We start from the raw sequence: 21,575 nt of genomic DNA, 5'->3' as shown, positions 1-21,575 counted from the left end.
CCAAAAGTATCAAAATGGATAAAAAAAAAGAGGGGCAAAGTTGACAAAAAAAATGCAAGTTTACTATAAGGGGTTGGAATTAACAAGTTTTTAGAAAAGAGACCAAAGTTTTCAATTTCTTAAAGTTTTGTGGCCAAACTTTAAATATTAAAAGGTTCTTAAAAAATAAAATGTCAAAATAGATAAAAAAAAAGAAACTAATTATATCAAACCCTTAGACACTTTATTGTTTCTAAAGAAACATATATATATATATATATATATATATATATATATATATATATATATATATATATATATATATATATATATATATATATATATATATATATATTATAACAAATTAAAAATAAAGAATCCAATTTAAAACAAAAAACTGTCAAAATCAAAATTTCATAAATTTCATGTAAACGTATTTGGAATTTGTCCAAAACCTAATTATAAGGCTAATAAATTACTATAGTAAATTATTGTATATTATTTATGAATGACTATTTCGTATATAAGAATATTATAACAAATTAAAAATAAAGAATCCAATTTAAAACAAAAAACTGTCAAAATCAAATTTTCATAAATTTCATGTAAACGTATTTGGAATTTGTCCAAAACCTAATTATAAGGCTAATAAATTACTATAGTAAATTATTGTATATTATTTATGAATGACTATTTCGTATATAAGAATTTATGCTTTCAAGTGAAATGTTATATGGTATAACTTTGTAATATATAAATTGTTATATACAACAAAAAATTATTGTGTAGGAACGATTTCCTATAAAATATTCTTTGAAGAAAATCAAATCCGCTGAATTCGGTAGCAACGACTAGCATATTAAAGTATTAATTAAACAATTAAATACCCTGCCCGAACTGCCCAAGACCCTGTGAAGATATTACGGGCAGGTCCTGAGAAACACCACACTCAAAATCGCACCTCTCTTCTCTCTTTCTCTTGGATTATATCTACAGCTATCTCACGCTTTTCATCATACGATCATCATCCAACGGTTCACAATGAACGCTACCTCCGGCGTCTCCGTCCTCAGGTTTTAGCTCATAAAACCTCCAGATCTGCTTCATCAGTCACCGGATCTTTCGTTTCGTAAGTTTTTCTTCTCAAATTTCATTCAATTCAGTAATATATTCATAAAACTGGAGCTTCTTCAAGTTCATGTTGCGTTTCCAGCGTTTATCTCCAAGTTTTCTTTCGTTTTCCTTCATTTTCTTTAAATTGAAGTTTATCGTGTAACATAATTGGAAGCTAATCTGATAACTGATAAGTTTATGTGGTGTTGCTAGTTATCGTGATTCCACTTTTACGAAATGGAGGCGATTCATAGCGTTATCAATTATAGTTTGCTAAAATACGCTGGTGAAGCTCTAGCTACTCTGCTTGTGTCTGCTTTGCTTCAAGTTCAGGTTCGTTTGATTTTTTGGTTCTTAAATTGCGCCAAATTGAACTTTTACTATTGCGTGTACTCCTAATATACGCTTTTTAGTTTTTTTTCGTCCTTTTATGTTGTTCTTTAGATTTTCTTCTCTTGAATTAAAAAAAGAAAAAGACGTGGACTTTGTTTTGGATCACAAGCGATGATTTTGTTATTTAGATTTTCTTCTCATGTCAGTTGTGTTTTCTCTTCGCCAATTTTAAATAACTAAATTTTTTTTTCCCATTGATTTGCTTTGAAAAACAAAAAGATTTTAAGATTTAATACAAGAGAAATTAAATATCCTTCTACTTTACTTTTTGTTCCTAATGAATTTTTCAAATGTTATGTTATTGTATTTTATATTTATAAAGACCAAAATTCAATACAAATCGATATAGTTTATTTATTTATTTTAATTTAATTATTGAAATTTTTTCAAAAGAAACCACTGTAAATGTTTCCCAAGCGTAAAAACTATGGGAAGAATTTCTAACATTTTTCTGTTTGGAGTTGTTTTTTGTTGAAAAAAAAAATCCATACTAATGGCTAAAAAAATAAAAAAAAAATCATGTGGATGGTTAAACGAACAACTTACGAACTATAATATGGTTTATATATAATTAAAAGTTTTTTATTTAAATAAATCTCTAATTAAATATACGTGAACTTAAATTATTGGTAGTTTTTCTTTTTTGCTTTTGTTTTTTGTTTTTTTTGTTTTTTTTTGTTTTTTGTTTTGTTTTGTTTTGTTTTGTTTTTTTTTTTTTTTTTTTTTTATTTTGAATTTCTGTCGGTTTAAGTGTAGAACTCATAAATTTTCAATTTTGCACAAAACTTTATTTTATCTATAAACAAAGTCCGAAATTATAATGAAACGATGTGATGAAAATCAAAATCAGAAAAACATAGGAATTAAATTCAATATGAAACTTTGAAATATTTACCAAAATTGAAAAAAAAAAAAAAAACTTCAATTTTGGAGTCCCGGAAATATTTACCAAAATTGAAAAAAAAAAAAAAAAAACCCTTAAATTTTGGAGTCCCGGAAAGTACATAGACCAATCTTATAAAATATTAAATAGTAGGAGGCTATTTAATTTCTCTAACATTTTTCGTTTATAACGAAATCTTAAGAAAGTATCGAGTATTAAAGATTTCGACTTAAAGCATTTATTAAATGATTAATAATTTAATTAGGAACGTGTAAGATGGAGTGCGAATATTCCAAAACTTGATGCCACTTTCTTAGCCACTTGCCTTAGCGAAAAGGATGTTTTATCCATCAAACTATATTTTATATATTGTATATTTTTGTAATTCTAAGTTTCAATACCTACTTCATGTAAATTAATATTATATTAATTACTATTATTGTTAATTTATACTTTGACTTTTTTATTTATATTAAAATTTTAAAATAAGAACACTATATAAATATGAACGCATTTAAAAAAAAGTTAAATGCAAAAAAGTAGTATCATACTTTGCCAATTTGCATCCAAAATTGTTCATTATTGCGAAAAATGACTAGTTTACGATGGAAAAATAAAATAATATAATGTTTTAGAAGTTAAAGGTTTAATAATTTTATATTTTTGCTAATTTACTATTATCGTTTTTAAAGTGATAATTTATTTACCTACTTTAAAACATGTAATTATTTAGGATTCTTCTGGGTTTTTATCTGAAAACCCTAAAATCAAAGGAGACCATGAAACTTGCCACTCGAAGCCTTTACAAGCAGATAGTAATGATGAAGACGATGATGATGATGATGATGATGATGATAGGAATAATGAGTCCGAAGGAGAAGAAGATCATGATTCTGATGATGCACCGAATAACATTGACAACAATAACAACAATAAAAATAACATAAATAAAGACATAACCGGAGGTGCAAAGGGTGATGGAGAGGAAGAGAATGGTGAAGAGCAAGATGATGATGATAATGATAATGATGACAATGATGAAGATGAAGAAGATGATAATGATGAAGGTGAAGATGATGATGGTGATGATGATGATGATGATGATGATGGAGAAGATGAGGATGATAATGAAGAAGAGGAAGAGGATGAGGATGAAGAACTCCAACCTCCAAAGAAGAGGAAGAAGTAGTCGGATACATCACTTTAAATGTGTCAACTTGTTTAGTTATGAGGATCTTTTAGGATAATTATTGTCTGTCTTATAAAGATTATTAATCCTAATTTAGAAGGTTGGGGAAATAAAATTTTCATGGATGAACATTTGCTTAAGTTATTATTTCAGTTTTATAATCGGTTCATTACTTTTATCATCCAACTCAACATAACATTTTCAACAAAATCTTTTGAATTTCAATGCAATATTACTTATGCACTTCTAACAAGAATATTGTGTTTGAACTCCTTTAACTTTAAGCTGTGATATTTGTATAAGACAATAGTTTCAAGCTGGCAAAACATGAATTAGCTCCATGAAAAATAATAGAATTAGAGGAGTTAGATTAGCTAATATCAACATTTATATAACATCTTTGCTTAAATGCCCATAATTTGGTTTTGACAAAACTGCAAAAATGGTCCTTGTGGTATGCAAATTTTTGGGGTTTTAGTCCAAACCTTGACTTTTTTTGGATTGATGGTCCTTTTGAGCTGGTTTCTTTGCGTTTTTGGTCCCTCAGTAAACTGAAAAGACTATTATGCCCTTCTGATATATGTTTTTATGCTTTTTCTATTTAATTTAAATGAAAAATAAAATAATTACCTAATTTGGGGCCCACCTCTCTCTTTCTCTCTCTCTCTCTCTCTCTCTCTCTCTCTCTCTCTCTCTCTCTCTCTCTCTCTCTCTCTCTCTCTCTCTCTCTCTCTCTCTCTCTCTCTCTCTCTCTCTCTCTCTCTCTCTCTCTCGGTGGATTACAACCAAAAACGCATACAACTTTGTTCTTCATCTTCTTTCCCCTTTCACCATATTCTCTCCTTCCAAAAAACCTAATTTATATCGTCAAAAATGCTCAATTCCTACATGTAGAAAACACAATCAAGATTCATAAACACATAAGCCACCATCATTTGCCTCCAACAGTCTCCATCCCCTTTATCTTCACCATCACCGTTCACCACCACCATCACTTTTGACTCTGTTTATTGTTTTGGGAAGAACATCATCACCATTACTATTCCTCCTCCCCAATCTACAAATCCCTATCTGCTTAGCTTTCTTCGACATCGGCTTAGCTCATCTGAAAGAATCCGCTCTATTTAACCTCCCAGATCTTGCAACATCCTCGTTTTGGAGAATCGATCGTTGTTTTCAACAGATTGGGAAGGGAAAGAAAAAGAACACAAATACGAAGCACCTCCGGTGGTGGTTGGGAAATCGCGAGGAGAGGAAGAGCCTGAACAAAGCCATTGTCGACGACTGTGGCATCAAAGGGAAAGGGCCTCCGATCTTTGACCGATCGTGAAGAAGAACGAAGGTTCGTGAAAGGAGAAGCACGAAATTAATAAAAAATAGAAGTGGTCCGGTGGTGGTTTAGCAACTCACTAGGAGGTGAGCCGACATCGAAGGGCTGCTCTGGCAACTTCTTTCTTTTTTGGCCCGATCAAGAACAACACATGTAGGAGGAGGAAGGACTTCAGTCCTCTATAGAACGGAGAAGGATGTTGAACGAAAGCAACATCGAATTGGGGGTCTTTAGATGATTGTTCTGATCGACAGGAAAAATGGAGGAAGGAGAAAGGTTTTTTTTACTCTTTAATGGCAGCAACAAAATTCAAGGGGAGAGAGAGAGAGAGAGAGAGAGAGAGAGAGAGTGGGCCCAAAAAATTGCATACCACAGGGACCATTTTTGCAATTTTGTCTTTGGTTTTCTTTATGTAGAAAGTTTACAGGTTGCAAAATGGGATAATGACTTAAAAGGGTAATGTATTTTTCGATTTGTATACATTTGGTCAAAGAGTTTTTTTTTTTTTCGTCCACATTTACCCATTCAATTTGTTAAACTGTACACATTCAGTCCTTATGACCGACCACTCCAGGTTAGCCGGTAAAAATGACTTAATAAAGTAATATATTTATCACTTTGTACACATTTAGTCCTTAATATTTTTGTACACATTTAGTCCTTATTTTTTTATTTTTTTTTATTTTTTTATTTTTTAAATTAAGTCGTTTTTGTTATCATTAAGCACTTATGAATGATTTTCCTTTTTTAGATTTTTCTCACGAAATTTTACATGGGAAATTCATTAATGAAGTGTTTTGAACGTCATAACTTGTTCATACGATCTCGGATTTTAATGATCTTTATATCGATGCGTTCGTATTTTAGTCTACTACAACTTTTATTTAGGTTACTTCCATTAAAAAAATAATATATTTTACTTACGGTTTTTATATCCATACATAGGGGCAGATTTAGTCTGGTTCCGGTGTTGCACCTGCAACATCTGTTTTTTCTGTCCGCAGTGGAAAAAAATTCAATTTTTTTTCATTTATACCTATTTTTCATGTATTAGCAACGCCTATTTTATATCGGCAACACCTACTATGTATTCTTGTGTCTGCCCATGTCCATACGTTTTTTATGAATGAATGTATGGATGTTTTTTTTTATAAAATCGTAAGTAAAAATATATTACATTTTAACGGGAGTAATCTTAATTAAAAAATGAACATGTGGATATAAAGATCATTAAATTTTGATATCGTATGAAGAAGTTACGACGTTCAGAATACAAGACCTAAGTCAAACTACAAGACTTACGCAAACAAGCAGTCGAGATCATGTTGAACATAAGCATCAATAACTCCAAACACCTCATCAATGATTGTCACAGGTAAGATGTCGTGAGAAAAACCTAAAAAAATCATTCATAAGTACTGAATGAGTACAAAAAAGGACTTATTTTGAAAAAAAAATGTTAAGGACTAAATATGTACAAAACAAAATTAAAGATTAAATGTGTAGAAAATGAAAAATATATTACTTTATTAAGTCATTTTTTTTCGGTTAACCTGAAGTAACCGGTCATAAGGACTGAATGATACAGTTTAACAAGTTGAAGGGGTAAATGTGGACGAAAAAAAACCCGATGACCAAATATGCACAAATCAAAAAATATGTTACCCTTTTAAGTCATTATCCCTTGCAAAATTTACAATAGTAAAAGCTTATATAATTTTGTTTTATAATCACACCTAAGTCATAGTAATTATAATATTCAATCAATATGTCAAAATTTAAAGTGTTAACATTTTAAACTAAAGCTAAGATAAATTTGTGTTTTTATGATCACTTGTCATATAGTAATTACAATATTAATGTCTCAAATCATCAAAGTATAATTTTGGGTAAATCTATATGACCTCTTTCACTGTTAATTGTACCCACCTTTTAAAAAAAATGTTTTTTTACTTTAGTTTATTTTATCTTTTGTTGTCTTTTTTTATTAATATTATTTATTTTATTATTATTATTCAAAAAAATATATAAAATAACAATAATATAAATAATAATAATAATAAAGCAAATTTTATTTTTTTAATCATTGGATATATTTTTTGAGTGTTAAAATTGTATGATGCATTATACACATTATGTTCTGAAAATAAACATTGTAACACGCTTCTCTAGGGCCTATTTGTAAAATCATTTTCAAACAAAATTTAAACTCTTAAGATTTCAAAAGTTCCAAGTTTGATGCGGAAAAGTTTAACAATCCGAAAAGTTTCATAAAATTTTTAAGACACAAGATTGTTCATTAGGTATCATAACAAATGTTCAAGTTCCCCACAAGTCAAGGTCTTCTGAAATCCATTCTAAACATACATCTAAAATAGGTTAGACAACGAAATATCTAGTGAGCTATTCGTTGATCAACTCATTTCGAGTAAGGAATAACAATCTCAATACTCGAATTGAACATCCCTAAAACTTATAAATAAAAATTGCAAAAATGGTCCATGTGGTGGGCAAAATTATGTGTGATTTTGATTAAAAAACGTTTGGGGTGCATCAGTGGACTATTTTGGATCTTCTTAGTGTTTTTGGTCCCTATACACTTGAAATGACTACTATACCCTTTAGACTTGTATTTTTAAATTTTTTTAATTTCTATTAATGTTTTTAAATAATTAAAGATACTAAAAGGCTCTCTCTCTCTCCTAAGATCACCCACCAGATGACACCCTTTCAAGAACACACAATATATCCCACTATCATCATTCACCATCACGATCCACCTTCCACCATCATCGTTCACCAACACCATCTGTCTGCCATCATCTTCGTTCACCAACACCATCCACCTGCCACCATCGTTGTTCTCCACCATCCTTTAAAAAAGCACACACATATACACAATCTCTATTTCACTCTGCTTTTGCGACTATCCTGGTTCATGAGATCCATAAAAGTTGCTGATGTGTTGGTGAGCCCGAATGACATCACCATGAACTCATAATGACCATAACGAGTCCTGGAGGCCGTCTTATTCACATCCTTATCTCTGAATCTCATATGATGGTAACCTGACCGCAAATCAAATCTTGGAGAACCAAGATGCGCCATAAGTTGGTCAAATAGATCATTATTCCTCTAGAGTAGGTAATGGTTTTTCACCATTAGCTTATTCAATTCTCGGTAGTCAATGTACATCTAGTATGAACCGTCCTTTTTTCACGAACAGGATCAGTGCTCTCCATGGTGAACTACCTGGTATGATAAATCCCTTGTCTAACAACTCATGAAGCTGCATGGATAACTCCTACATCTCCGATGGTGCTAATTGATATGGTGCTTTTGCTATCGAGACCGGACTAGGAACTAAATCAATCCGGAACTCCACCTGCCTCTCTGGAGGCACTCCAGGAAAATTTTCAAGAAATACATCAGGAAAATCCTGAACGATGGGCACATCACTCACAATCTCCATGTCGCCAACTCGATTATTCGCCACATAGGCCAAATTTCCAGAACAAATCTACTAAATATATCTCCAAGACCTTGCGTCTGAACAAAGAGCTGGTCTATGCTGAGCACCCTCTCCCTGAACAATCAGTTCTCCCCCCACTTAGGGCTCGAACTATGACTAACTGCTGATCACAATCAATCAAGCCCCCATTAGGACCCGACCAATCCATCCCTATAATAACCTTCGATCCTCGCAACGGAATCGAAACCAAATCAATTGGATATCTCTCACTGAGTACGCTTTGAACACATCCTAAATGAACCCACAAAGCACTCATTAAGCAATCATCAACAATCTCTACCTCCAATGGATAATCCAATATCCCAGGAACATTACTAAACTTCTTGCTAAGTGCAAGAGATACAAAAGATCGAGTAACACCTGAATCGAACAGAATACGAGCAGTCATATCATTGACTAAGAATGTCCCTATACATGATCAAATAAAATATGAGCATAACAAAATAATAATAATAATAATAATAATAATAATAATAATAATAATAATAATAATAATAAATAAATAAATAAATAAATAAGTTAAGGAGCCATGCCCATAACCACATTAGGCGTTTCTCTCGACACCAAAACCATCAACTAAAATGCCCTGCTCTTCCTTACAGGTGCCTCCACCTAGACTTCACGTGCATCAGTGATCCTTATGGTGGTCATTACCGCCCCTTGTGTTAGCCTCAGACAACCGGCCTTTTTATGGCCAAACTGATTGCAATGAAAGTAGATCAGTGTGCCTTGGGGGCAATCTCTACTCATATGACCATTTTGTCCACATCTGAAACAATCCGAACACATTGCTCAACATGCCCCACCGTGCAGCTTGTCGCAATGGTTCCAGCCCCATTAGCTCCTAGTGTGCGAATCAGAAGTATTAGGCTTCTTAGTCTGGCTCACCGTTGTCTGCACCTGCTTCGACTTGTGCTTTGTCCGAAGCTCCAGATCAATCTCCCATTCCCGGTCCCTCGCATTCATATCATTCAAGATCTTGCACCCCAAAAGATCACAAACTCTCTGATATCATACTTCAACATGTCATGATATCTCGTCTTCTTCAACTCCTTTTCCACAACATACCGTGGAACCAACAGAACCCTCTCACAGAACTTGGCTGTGATCTCCACCATAGTTTCGATAGTCTGACAAAGGTCCTAAAACTCCCTCACTAGTTGCTTCACCTCGATCGTTGGTGCAAACTCCTCTTGGAATCTCGTAACAAACTCTTCCCAAGTCATGGTCACCATCGCCACAGATCCCAATGCTCGACATACCACATCCCACCAATCACATGTTAGGTCTCTCAGAAGGTAGGAAACAAACCCTACCTTCACCCCATCAAGGAAGAAACTCGTTTCCTGAGCATTCTCCATGTCAGCGATCCCGAAACTAAGGAGTCCCTGCTCCTAATTATCCTGTAGCGATCTCCGCGCGAATGGCCCTGAGTTGCTCATCCAAAAGCTCCATAACCCCTCCATGATGGTACCAAAAGTCACAAGGGTAGCCTCCATGATATCGTGGGTAATCTCATCCTTTTTTTGGCACCAGAGCTAGAACCAGATCCAGAAGTTCCTCCTCAAGTGGTCACCATACTCAACTGAAATACAACATATAAACGTTTATCATAAACTCAAGGGAACTTCCACTCTATAACCCCCCTTAGAATCCTCGATACCGCCCTTGACTTGAGTATGGACCACGTGCTTTCAGTAGTACGGGCTCATTACTACCTTCAACACCTATCCATACTTTCCTTAAGAATCATCTCGACTCTTGTAAGTCACCCCACTAAATCCATATACGCTATCCTTTTGCTAAACAATAATATATATATATATATATATATATATATATATATATATATATGTATATTAGTATAACATTTCCTAGGCTCTCCTAGAAATCCTCAATTCGATCGCCTCTACAATACCAAGAATCTCAACCAAAACTGTTGGTTGCCTTATGCATGCAAATTATACACAAAAGAGAATCACATGGACTGTCAAATAATGGTTATGTCCTAAGTCCACAACCAAACAAAGATTGGGAAATAAGGAAAAACCAGTCATTCTAGGGCTATATTAACCTAATCATATGTAATTTTGAAGCATACACTTAGCAATTAACTGAGCCGATATCAAACCCAAGTAACACATGACATCCCATCCTCCTAGTTTATAAGGCATCACACAAATCAATCAATTCTAACATACGATTCCTGAAGGTATCATTGGCCCTATTCTAGCATGAAGTTCACATATCAAACATAATAATCATAACACATGGGTATCGGTATTTTGGGAACCTCTTAGTTGAGCTCGGCTGATTACACGGATCGCACCCCATTTCTAATTTGTAAAAAGAATCATTTATAATTTCATTTTTCTTTTGAAAATACTATCATTTCCTCAATTTGAGTCATGACACACCCAAAAGTGTGTTCAAATCCCTCAAACCAAGGCTTTGATACCAACTTGTAACAACCCAAAAATAGTGATAAATTTTTTTCTTTTTAAAAGTCATTAATTCCATACATCAGATGTCTCAAGTCAACTACGATATAAAATATCAAAATCATCAAAGTACAAATAATCATAAGTGTGGAATCATGAGGGGGATGACGTGTCATCACACAGACTCTTCTCTTTCGTATAGAAAGTACCTGGAACTATAAACATAAACTGTAAGCACAAAGCTTAGTGATTTTCCCCAAAGTACCACACACGATTCGAATCAGTGGGACCAATCCTGGGGTATATTCCAACCCATGATACAATAATAGGCCTAGCCATAGGGCATGACCCAGGGGTTTCTTTTAACCCAACAAACAATCATGGGCCCAACCCTAAGCCTAACCCTGGAGTTTATTTCAACCCGAGCATATAATTATGGGGCCAGCCCTGGGTTTATTTCAACCAGTCACACCCGAAAACCGGAAAGGCGGAAACCTTCGGGGGTGGAGGACGTCATGTACAGTATCACAACATAGGAATGCCAACAGGGCGGGTTCAGGGCGGGGCATGGTTTCCCAAACCCGACCCGATATATTTTGGGTATCTTATCGGGGCGCCGCATTGGGTTTCGGGTTTTCCCGTCGGGTTTCGGGTATTTTATCGGGTTTACAACAATTCATAACAAAATCTTTTTTCCGTTTTGGGTACCCCAATATATTATAAAAATACATGTTTTAGCATCTCTTTTAAATTAAAAATATGATGCATCAATTTAATAAAATAAATTGAATGTTATATTAAAAAATTATTTGATTTAAGTTTACTATACTACCTCAAAATATAAAAAAAAATGATTATTCACACCAAATCGTTAATAACTAAAAAGATTTTCCACAATAAGTGTTTTATCTTTGAATGCGTGCAATTAACATCAAAATATTTTGAACATATATATATATATATATATATATATATATATATATATATATATATATATATATATATATATATATATATATATATATATATATATATATAATCGGGGCGGGGCGGGTCGGGCGAGGATAACCCACTCCCTGCCTCGAACCCGATAAAGACCCGTTACCCGACACAAAATGATCGGGTTTCGGGTTTCCCCGTCGGGTTCAGGTTATTTTGCCATCCCTATCACAACATTTGCATCATAGTAATCAAAGTAAACACAAGCATTACATTAAACAAGTAGAGTATTTACATCTGTTCGATACATAATTTGTATGACAACAAAATGTATAACAAAAGTATAAAAGATGCGACTCTATAAGCTCCGTCTTCTCAAAACCTGCGTGTGTACCTGTCTACGGGTTCCCTAAGAATACAAATGGTTTTGAAAGTGTATCAATATTTAAGTTGGTGAGTTCATAAGGATGTTTTTGTAATGAAAACCTATCATTGAATCTGTGAAAATGTTTGTATGTTCTCAAGAAAATCCGATATTTCTTTAGTAATGAAAAGTAGTCTTAAACCTGAAGACCTTAAATGTATGCCCGTTACAGTATTCGGTAGTTGTGTATGAAATTTTTGGTTTGTATGCCTGGTTACCACCAGTTGTATTGTATTGTATTGTTTTGTGTGGAAACTCTTGTAAGAAATCCCTGGATACAACCAGTAGTTTGTATAGTAATGTACTGTATGAAAACCCTGGCTACCACCAATAATGTATAGTATAGTTCTGTATGAAAACCATGGCTACCGCCAGTAATGTATAGTGTGTTCTGTATGAAACCCCGGCTACCACTATTATGTATAGTATGCTCTGTATGTGAAACCCTGGCTACCACCAGTATGTATGGTGTGTTCTATAAGAAAACATAGGCTATCACCAATATGTATAGTATGTTCTGTATGAAAACCTTGGTTGCCACAAGTAATGTATAGTAGTTCTATTACTTAAAATAAAACCATGCGTTTGTATTCCATGGAATTCTCCAGTTGTAGTATATGATAGTTCTATTAATTAAAACAAAACTATTTGAAGAATTGAAATCCCATAAACAAAGGTTAGTTTATACAGTTGTGATTTTGGTATAACCATGCTTGATATGACCTAGTGACCTCTACGACGTTCTTTAGGCATCAGAATGGTATGATATTTGTCACCCCAGACATGTCTGCCTAACTGTAGCTAGCAGTTCAGGTGTGGGATTATTTTTCCTATATAGATCTATACACAAATTTCACGCTCTCCTTCCAAGAGACTCTGGTTATATTGTGGTAGGATTTAGTTCCGCATCCCAGAGGGTACAATTAAAGTAGTGCCTCACAACCCTGTATTGACTATTATAGTTTGCATGTATGTTCTTGTCTCTTGTATTGAATTATATAAAAGTTCTGTAATGTTCCCAAACTATATTGCCTATAGTTTGATTGAATGTTATATCTTGTACCGAAAACTTTGCAATTTTAATTGTATGCTGAAAACTGCCCTTATGCTCAGCATGTTACAAAAGGGATAAAATATCTAAATATTTTTATAAAATGTAGGGGTTTCTTGGTTTGTATCAATTGCAATAGTTTTTAATTTGTTTAAAATTGTTTGTATAAACACATAAACCCTTGTGTTTTACTTGTATTCCTCCCTGAAAACATTAAAAATAGTAAAAATGTAGGGGGTTTGAACTCACAGTTGTTTGTGCATGTGTTGGACAACAAGACTGGAAAGATGACCCTCGAGTTGATGTAAGCGGAATTAATGGATTCCTAATGATAATTAAACACATAATTGTATTTAAATTAGCGAAACCATTAATTAAAGTGTTAGAAACACTTGTTTTTATGTTAGAAATAGTTACCAAGAGTGTTTGAAGTGAAAGGGTGGGTTTTCGGTCAAAGCTAAATCCAAAAACTAGATTCTCGGTTTGGTGAGTTTTCGGCCGGAAACTGGTTTCAGCCGAGAATGGGTTTTTGGCCGAAATCAGGTGTTCGGTCCTGCTGGTGTTTTCGGCCCTTTGAAGATATGAAGGCCGTTCTTGCTGTTCTTGAGGAAAAAATGAAGATTTGAAGGTTTCCTCTTCAGGATCTATGTGTCTTAGATGATCCTTAGGAGAGATTTAGGAGTGTTTTCGAGTGAAAAAGTGGGAAAATGACTAAGTTTTTGGATGAAATGAATATATATATGATTGGGTTTTCGGTCGAAGATGGGTTCTCAGCCGAAATCAGTTTTCAACCCAAGGGTTTTCGGCCAAAAACGCATAGTTGAACGAGTTTTTGATGTTTTTCGAGGGAAAACCTGATTTTTCAAGTGTTTTTGGTTCCGAAACATATATAAATTTTATTTATATAATTTAAATGGTTTTCTAACCCTTACGAACTTAACGAAATAAATAAAATTCGAAATTTTATTTAAAGGAATTGACTTTTGTTGACTGGAAAAGTATCAGGTTGTCACATCACCCCCCCGTTAGAGGGAATTTTATCTCGAAATTCTTTCTATAGAATATAATCATGGACTAGGAAAAAGATGCGCGTACTTCTGTTGTATCCGGTCTTCTCGCTCCCAAGTGAATTCAAGTCCCCACTTGGCATTCTAGAGAACCTTCACTATCGGTATGCGACTTTGTTTCATTCGTTTGACTTCCTTGTCCATGATTTCGACTAGTTCTTCCATGAAGTTAAGACCGTCGTTGATCTCGATTTCCTTAAAACGGAATTACAAGAGTCTCGTCGGATAGAAACTTTTTAAGATTTGACATGTGGAAGACAGGATGTATTTTGCTAAGCTCTTGTGGTAACCGGAGTTTGTAAGCTACGGGGCTGATTCTAGCGAGGATCTCGAATGGCCCAATGTATCTTGGATTAAGCTTTCCACACTTTCTGAAGTATATCATACCCTTCCAGGGTGAACCTTTAATAGAACGTGGTCACCAACCTGGAATTCCAAGGGTTTTTCTCGGATTTGTATGAACTTTTGTGTGGTTTCTTGAATGATTTCCGGTCCCGTGAGAGTGCTATTAGGGGCTTGTCCCTTAGGCAACTGCGTGTCACCTACTTCAGCCCAACACAGAGGGGATCTGCACTTACGACCATAGAGGGCTTCGAATGGAGCCGACTTGATGCTAGTGTGATAGTTGTTGTTATAAAAGAACTTGACTAGTGGAAAATGGGTATCCCATGACTTGCCAAAATCAATAACACATGCTCTCAGCATGTCTTCGAGCGTTTGAATGGTTCTCTCACTCTGCACGTTGGTTTGTAGATGATAAGTTGTACTCATGTTCAACTTAGTTCCAAGAGCCTTCTGATGTGACTTCCAGAATCTCAAGATGAATCTACTATCTCTATCCGAGATAATAGATATAGGCACACCGTGCAATCATACTATCTCTTGGATGTAGGTTCTAGTCAGTCTCTCCATTTTGTACGTTTCTTTGATTGACAGGAAGTAGGCGGACTTGGTCAGTCTGTCAACGATTACCCAAATAGTGTCATCACCACTCGGGGTCTTGGGCAATTTGATGATGAAGTCCATTGTAATTCGTTCCCACTTCCACTCAGGTATTTCTGGCTGTTGGAGTAAACCTGAGGGCTTCTGATATTTTACCTTGACCTTGGCGCAAGTTAGGCACTTGCCCACGTAGGTAGCAATCTCAGCTTTCATGTTTGGCCACCAATAGAGTTTGTTGAAATCTAGATACATCTTGTCTAAATCTGGGTGAACGGAGTATCGAGTTTTGTGGGCTTCATTAATGACAACCTCCCTGTAACCACCGAACTTTGGGGTCTAGATCCGGTTCATGAAATAACGGGCTCCGTCTCCCTTGATCTCAAAGTTTTTCTCCATTCCCAACAGAGTTTCACCTGTCACACTTTCAGGTTTTAAGGCTTCCAGCTGAGTCTCGTTGATCTTGGTGGACAGGTGGGAATGGATTGTCATGGTTAGTGCCTTCACTCTATGACCTGAGTACTCTTTTCGGCTGAGGGCATCTGCTACTACATTGGCTTTCCCTGGATGATATCGAATCTCGCACTCGTAATCATTGAGTAATTATACCCATCGCTGTTGTCACATGTTAAGCTCCTTCTGATCAAAGATGAGCTGAAGGCTTTTATGGTGGTGAAGATAATGCACTTGGTACCATAGATGTAATGTCTCAAGATTTTCAAGGAAAAGACCGCTGCTCCTAACTCCAGATCAGGAGCACATAACCTAGCTCCTGATTGGATACATCGCAATATACCACGAAGTCTTCTATTCCTTCTGGAAGAGACATTATGGGCGCGCTATACATGGCCTGTTTTAGTATATGGAACATAGTGTCTTGTCTTTCTCCCCAACTGAAAGTCACACCCTTTTGAGTCAGGGTGGTAAGTGAAGGGTTTTGAGCATTCTAACACTCCTAAGGTGTACATGCAACCCTAGTAACCTTGGATCTATGTTTGACTAAGATACATGCAAATTTGATTTTCCAAGGTTCTTCAATTATCTAACATAGCATTGATACTTGAATCATTACGCTAGTAAGAAAAACATACCTTTCTTTGTTTCTTGGATTCATTGAGAACATTGTGAGCCTAGCACCTCAAGTGTGATGCCTCAAATGTCACACACAACACCAAATACACTTGGAATAACCTTGAGAGAAATAGAACACTTCTAAAATCGGCTATGCCCTCTTGTTCTTTCTTAGTGGCCAATTTTGGTCTACTTGGAGCTTCTTATATAGTTGTGGCACAAGTAGGGTTACACCATATAAAGGCTAATTGTCATGGATTTTCATATTCCATGATCCATGGGTTTATAACGTCCTTGGATTATCCATGGAGCACCTTATGGGTTTTAACCCAGTCCATACAAACCATGGATCATTAGCCCACTATACATGAATAGATGATTTACACAATCGATCCCATATATTTAATTAGTCTCTTTTTGATCACTTAATTAGTTCTAAATTAATTCTTGATCAATACTAATTAAATAATATTATTAATATATTGGAACTTATAATATATTAATAAAGCTTGAGTGTTATTTCTCTCATTTAGTCTATCCAAGTGCATGATGCCATGTAACCCAAATGGACCATGCTAATCAAGTCACGTACATTCCAAAAATAGTTATGAACTTAGACACCTAATCCAACAGTCTCCCACTTGGATAAGTCTAATAACTATAACTGCAAGAATGACTTCAGGAACCAATCAGCCATCGTAGCTCTTTCAAGGTCTCTCAGAACTGAGATGATGATGATACACCATTTAAGATAAGTGATCATATAATCCTCTGTTCTAGATATCAGCCGGACAAATACATGGAATAATGTCTTACTTATTGTCCAGGAGTTTGTTTCCCGATTTACGATTTGTTTAACATAGAACTTAATTGAATGCATCAAATTAGTTCTGACCGGGACCGGTACATAGGTCAAAACAAAATCATTAAGGGGCCCAGATACCGCTTCTAATCTAATAAGGAACAAATAAACTTCGACTCATATGCTTGTTCTACTACTTGTTGAATTATACACAAAGGCACGTTTTATAACATCGAGTTACCAACGCGTTTTCGTACAATTAATGTATAACCAACTCATAGGCAACAATTCATATCTCTAGGTTTGAAGACTTATATGATATTACCGTCTCACAATCACTCGAGATAAATTCCATGAAGTGATACAAGTGAGCGTGGGTTGAATCCAATACTCAGAACTTATGAGCACTCATGAGTGTTGTAGCACCACTTGCTATGTCCAACATCTTAGACATCAACAAGCCAACTCATGACAGTCTTGATTCATATCTACTTCCAACATATGCCCGACTGTGGAGAATTTGAATAATATGATATACCATAACATAATTATTCTAGAAGTCAAAACATGCAAAATGAAATAATAGTAAACATTTGACAAAAGATAGCAACACTATTACTTATAAATAAACAACAACTTTAATTTATCATCAAATGTCAATTACATTTTACAAATTTCAAAGCTATCTAACTTCTAAAACTAATATCATCCTTCAGGCCTATGCGTCTCGCATGCTGGAGATGCTTAACCATATGGAGTCCCTTCGAGAGGGGATTTGATGGGTTCTCATCCGATGATACCCTCATTGCCACGAGGAGTCCTTCTTGTATTCGATGTCTGATGAAATGATATTTTCTGTCGATGTGTATGGATCTCCCGTGATCCCTTGGTTCCTTGGCTAAGGCAACGACACTTTCACTTTGACAGAAAATTTCCATAGGCTCCTTTATAGCTGGTACAACTCCAAGGTCTCCAATGAAGTTCTTTATCCATATAGCCTCCTTTTCTGCCTCGCTCGCCGCTATATACTCTGATGCGCAGGTTGAAGCAGCCACTGTCTCCTGCTTGGAACTTTTCCAAGTAATTGCTCCTCCATTTAAGGTAAAGACCCAGCCTGACTGAGAGCGGAAATTATCCCTATCAACCTGGAAGCTAGCTGTTGGATTAATGTTTAAGTCCATACCTAATGATTGGTAAGACTTGATCGACCCGGCATGGTCCATTTGGGTTGCATGGCATCATGCATTTGGATAGACTATAATGAGAGAAATAACACTTAAGGTTTGTTAATATATTATAAGTTCTAATATATTAATAAGGTTACTTAATTAGTATTGATCAAGAATTAATTTGGAATTAATTAAGTGATCAAAAGGAGACTAATTAAATATATGAGTTGATTGTGTAAATCATTCATTCTTATATATGTGGGCTTGTGATCCAAGATTCCTTATGTTCGACTAAGTCCATGGGGTGACCCATGGATACTCCATGGAGGTTAAAATCCATGGAGCATAATGAATTGGTAAAGTTATGAGTTACATGGTGTAACCCTAATAGCCACCATATAAAAGAATCCCATGGCTCAAGAAACCGGCCACTATGTGTGAGAATGAAGGGCTAGCCGATTTCATGAAGTGTGTATGTTCTCTCAATCTATTCCAAGCGTATTTGGTGTTGTGTGAACCATTTGAGGTGTCACACTTGGGGCACTAGGCACTCAAGCTTCATGAAGATAATCTACATCAAAGAGGTATGTAATTCTAACTTGATATATTCATTTGAATCAATGTTATTATGCTAGTTAGGATGAATACCTTGGAAAGTTCATATTTGCATGTATAATAGAGAAAACATAGATCCAAGGTATTTAGGGTTGCATGTACACTTAGGAGTGTTAGAATGCTCAAAATCCAACAGTGGTATCAAAGCCTAGGCTTGTTTTCAATTATACTTGATGCAAATTGCTGAAAAATGCTGAAAAAATCGATTTTCTGGCTTTCTGGGCACTAGACTCGCCGAGTCCACTGATGAAATCACCGAGTCAACAGTGGTATAAAAGCCTAGGTTGATACACTCGACGAGTAGGAGCCCCAGACATCATATTTTCGAGTTTTTTTTGGCTTGAAATGGACTAGGAAGATTACCCTAAGTTGTTTTTGGACTTATAAACTTGTTTTTAATGTTGTAATGTTCATTCTAATCCAATTTCAAAGATAATTGTCAATAGATTCATGTTTTGTATTAGTTTAGTGATTAGGCTAATTACATGAAAAAGTTTGATTTGAATTATCTTGTTCTTATGAGTTGCTTAGATTAATAGAAAAGTTAATTGATTATGTGTTTTCAATCCATTTTAATCTAAGAGTTGATTCTAAAACGGTTTTTTGTAACTTGTCCTCAAGTTATATGAAAAGTCACATTTAAGTTTCATAAAACTCATAAAAGTTGGCAATGGTTACAAAAATGAAGAGTCTTGTCCTCAAGTTATGGAGGTTCAAGAGTCACTTAATTAAGTAATAAAATGTGTAACCTTAATTAATTCCATAAGTTACAAAATAAAGAAAAAGGTACATTCTTTTATTAGTTTAAAGTCTTCCATAACTTGTCCTCAAGTTATGGAACTTGAAGAGTCTTTTATTTAAAACTACTTTAAACACATAAGTTATGGAATTAATTAGTTTTGAATAGTTTCAAAACTTGCCCTCAAGTTTTGGAATTTGAAAAGTCTTCACTTATGAATACTTTAATTCCAAGTTAGGCCTTAGGATTTTAAAAGTTAAAATTCAACCCTTATACTTTATAATATTATAAGTTATATATATATATATATATATATATATATATATATATATATATATATATGTATAAGAGCAAGTCAGTCTTACCGTTAGTAGGCCTCATTCACGAAGTCGGTCTATAAGGGGGGTATAAGGTTACTGCTTATAAAATGGGAGTTTAATGGGTGTCCACTCTCACCCACCGCTTCCTTGACTGGTAGAGGGTCGTTAGCCGAACAGGTAGGACAAGGACTAGAATTCTCCCTTCATTAAAAGTATTAATGATAAATACTAAGTAACTAAACTCTTATTAATACCCAATCTTAGTTACTTAGGAAAAATGTGAATAAGGTGCTAACCCATGAAATTACACTTTGCACTTTGTTTAAGCCGTTAGTGGAGCATATGTGGCTAACCGACACACTAACCTAGACTTAACAAGGTAGGAAAATGGTTACTTAATATTTGTCATAGTATTGGTGGAGCGTGTGTGGTTAACCGACACATCGATTAAGGGGTAAATATTAAGGGTACCCAGTATATTTGCATGGTTACTTCACACCTTGTTTTGTGATCCTCGGCATCCCAATCACAAAACATGAAGGGCACACTAGAGATTGAAACATGCCATTGAAAAGTTCAATGAATCTCAAAAGATCTAGGAGTTTCATATCCAATTAAAACCTAATAATACATTTCGTTTATCTTGGTAGAAATTGGTGAATCGCCATTCACCTACCTTCAAATATTTTATAGCTTGGATTACGACATCCCTCTTCCAAGTTATAAAAGTATTGTGTTGGGTCCTAGCCTTAGTATTTCATATTGGGTGTTATATTAAGGACTTTAAATAACCTATCTTGAATATCTCCCAAAAGATGTCTGGTTTAGACATCTATGATCTTCCCAAATCTCTTAAAACATGTTTTCCTAAATGAAGATGATATCCCATGGAAATCATACTTCTTTCACCTCCTCAAATTATTCCCACTAACCCACAAGTTCTTGAAAAGTTTAAGGTCACTCAAGCCCTATTGGCAAGCAAAGGTCTATGTGTGATCACATCTTGGAGATGCAGTCACATATTGAAAAGTCGGGAGAGTTGGGTGTCAAAGACTTGAGAAAGTTGGTGGCTCAACTACTTTCTAATTCACATAGTGAGTTACTTTGGGACTCCTATGAAACAGACTATGACAAGACCCTTAATGATCTTATCTATTTGCTAAGATGTGACAACCCAATATTTCAACTCTATGTAATGACCTAAAAAGTCAAGTATTGTAACCACTTTTGATATAATGAAATTAACTTCGAAAATAAAATGTTCAAAAGTCTCTATTTGGTTACCTACTATGTTAGATATCATTAAACCGTGATCGTACATAAAAAGAACGTCCAAATCTGACTTCGTATAATAAAGTTATGATTTTTCCAAGTTCGGCATAGCGATAGACAGCTAAAAACTCAAAACAGAGATCGAGCGACTTTTGGCCGGAAGGACCTAAATGAGAATCGAAGGTCTCGACAATGGTTTTTCAACGGTAAAAAGTATGGCAAAAATAGACGTCGGATAATGAAGTTATGGATTTCTAACGAAGTTTTCTTACCCCGACCTTTTAAAAATAAATAATAAAAATAATTT

The 21,575-nt window shown here is 34.8% G+C and overlaps 1 protein-coding gene across 1 annotated transcript; it reads left to right on the top strand.

Annotated features, from left to right (window-relative positions):
• The first annotated feature begins 904 nt into the window (after positions 1-904).
• Positions 905-3,697, top strand: LOC111898006 (phosphopantothenoylcysteine decarboxylase subunit VHS3). Its single transcript, XM_023893954.3, has 3 exons — positions 905-1,108; positions 1,306-1,425; positions 3,102-3,697. Exons 2-3 carry the CDS (start codon positions 1,330-1,332, stop codon positions 3,555-3,557), a joined length of 552 nt encoding a protein of 183 aa, XP_023749722.1. The 5' UTR covers positions 905-1,108; positions 1,306-1,329; the 3' UTR covers positions 3,558-3,697.
• Positions 3,698-21,575: the final 17,878 nt, after the last annotated feature.

The sequence above is a fragment of the Lactuca sativa genome, chromosome 5 (genome assembly GCF_002870075.4).
Source record: "Lactuca sativa cultivar Salinas chromosome 5, Lsat_Salinas_v11, whole genome shotgun sequence".
Lineage (NCBI taxonomy): Eukaryota > Viridiplantae > Streptophyta > Magnoliopsida > Asterales > Asteraceae > Lactuca > Lactuca sativa.
Note: the sequence above shows the minus strand (reverse complement) of the source record. Positions and strands in the feature narration are given on the sequence as shown.

Coding starts and splice junctions, on each gene's coding strand:
- LOC111898006 (XM_023893954.3), top strand. CDS start 1,330: ATGGAGGCGATTCATAGCGTTATCAATTATAGTTTGCTAAAATACGCT. Junction 1,426..3,101: donor CTGCTTTGCTTCAAGTTCAG/GTTCGTTTGATT, acceptor GTAATTATTTAG/GATTCTTCTGGGTTTTTATC.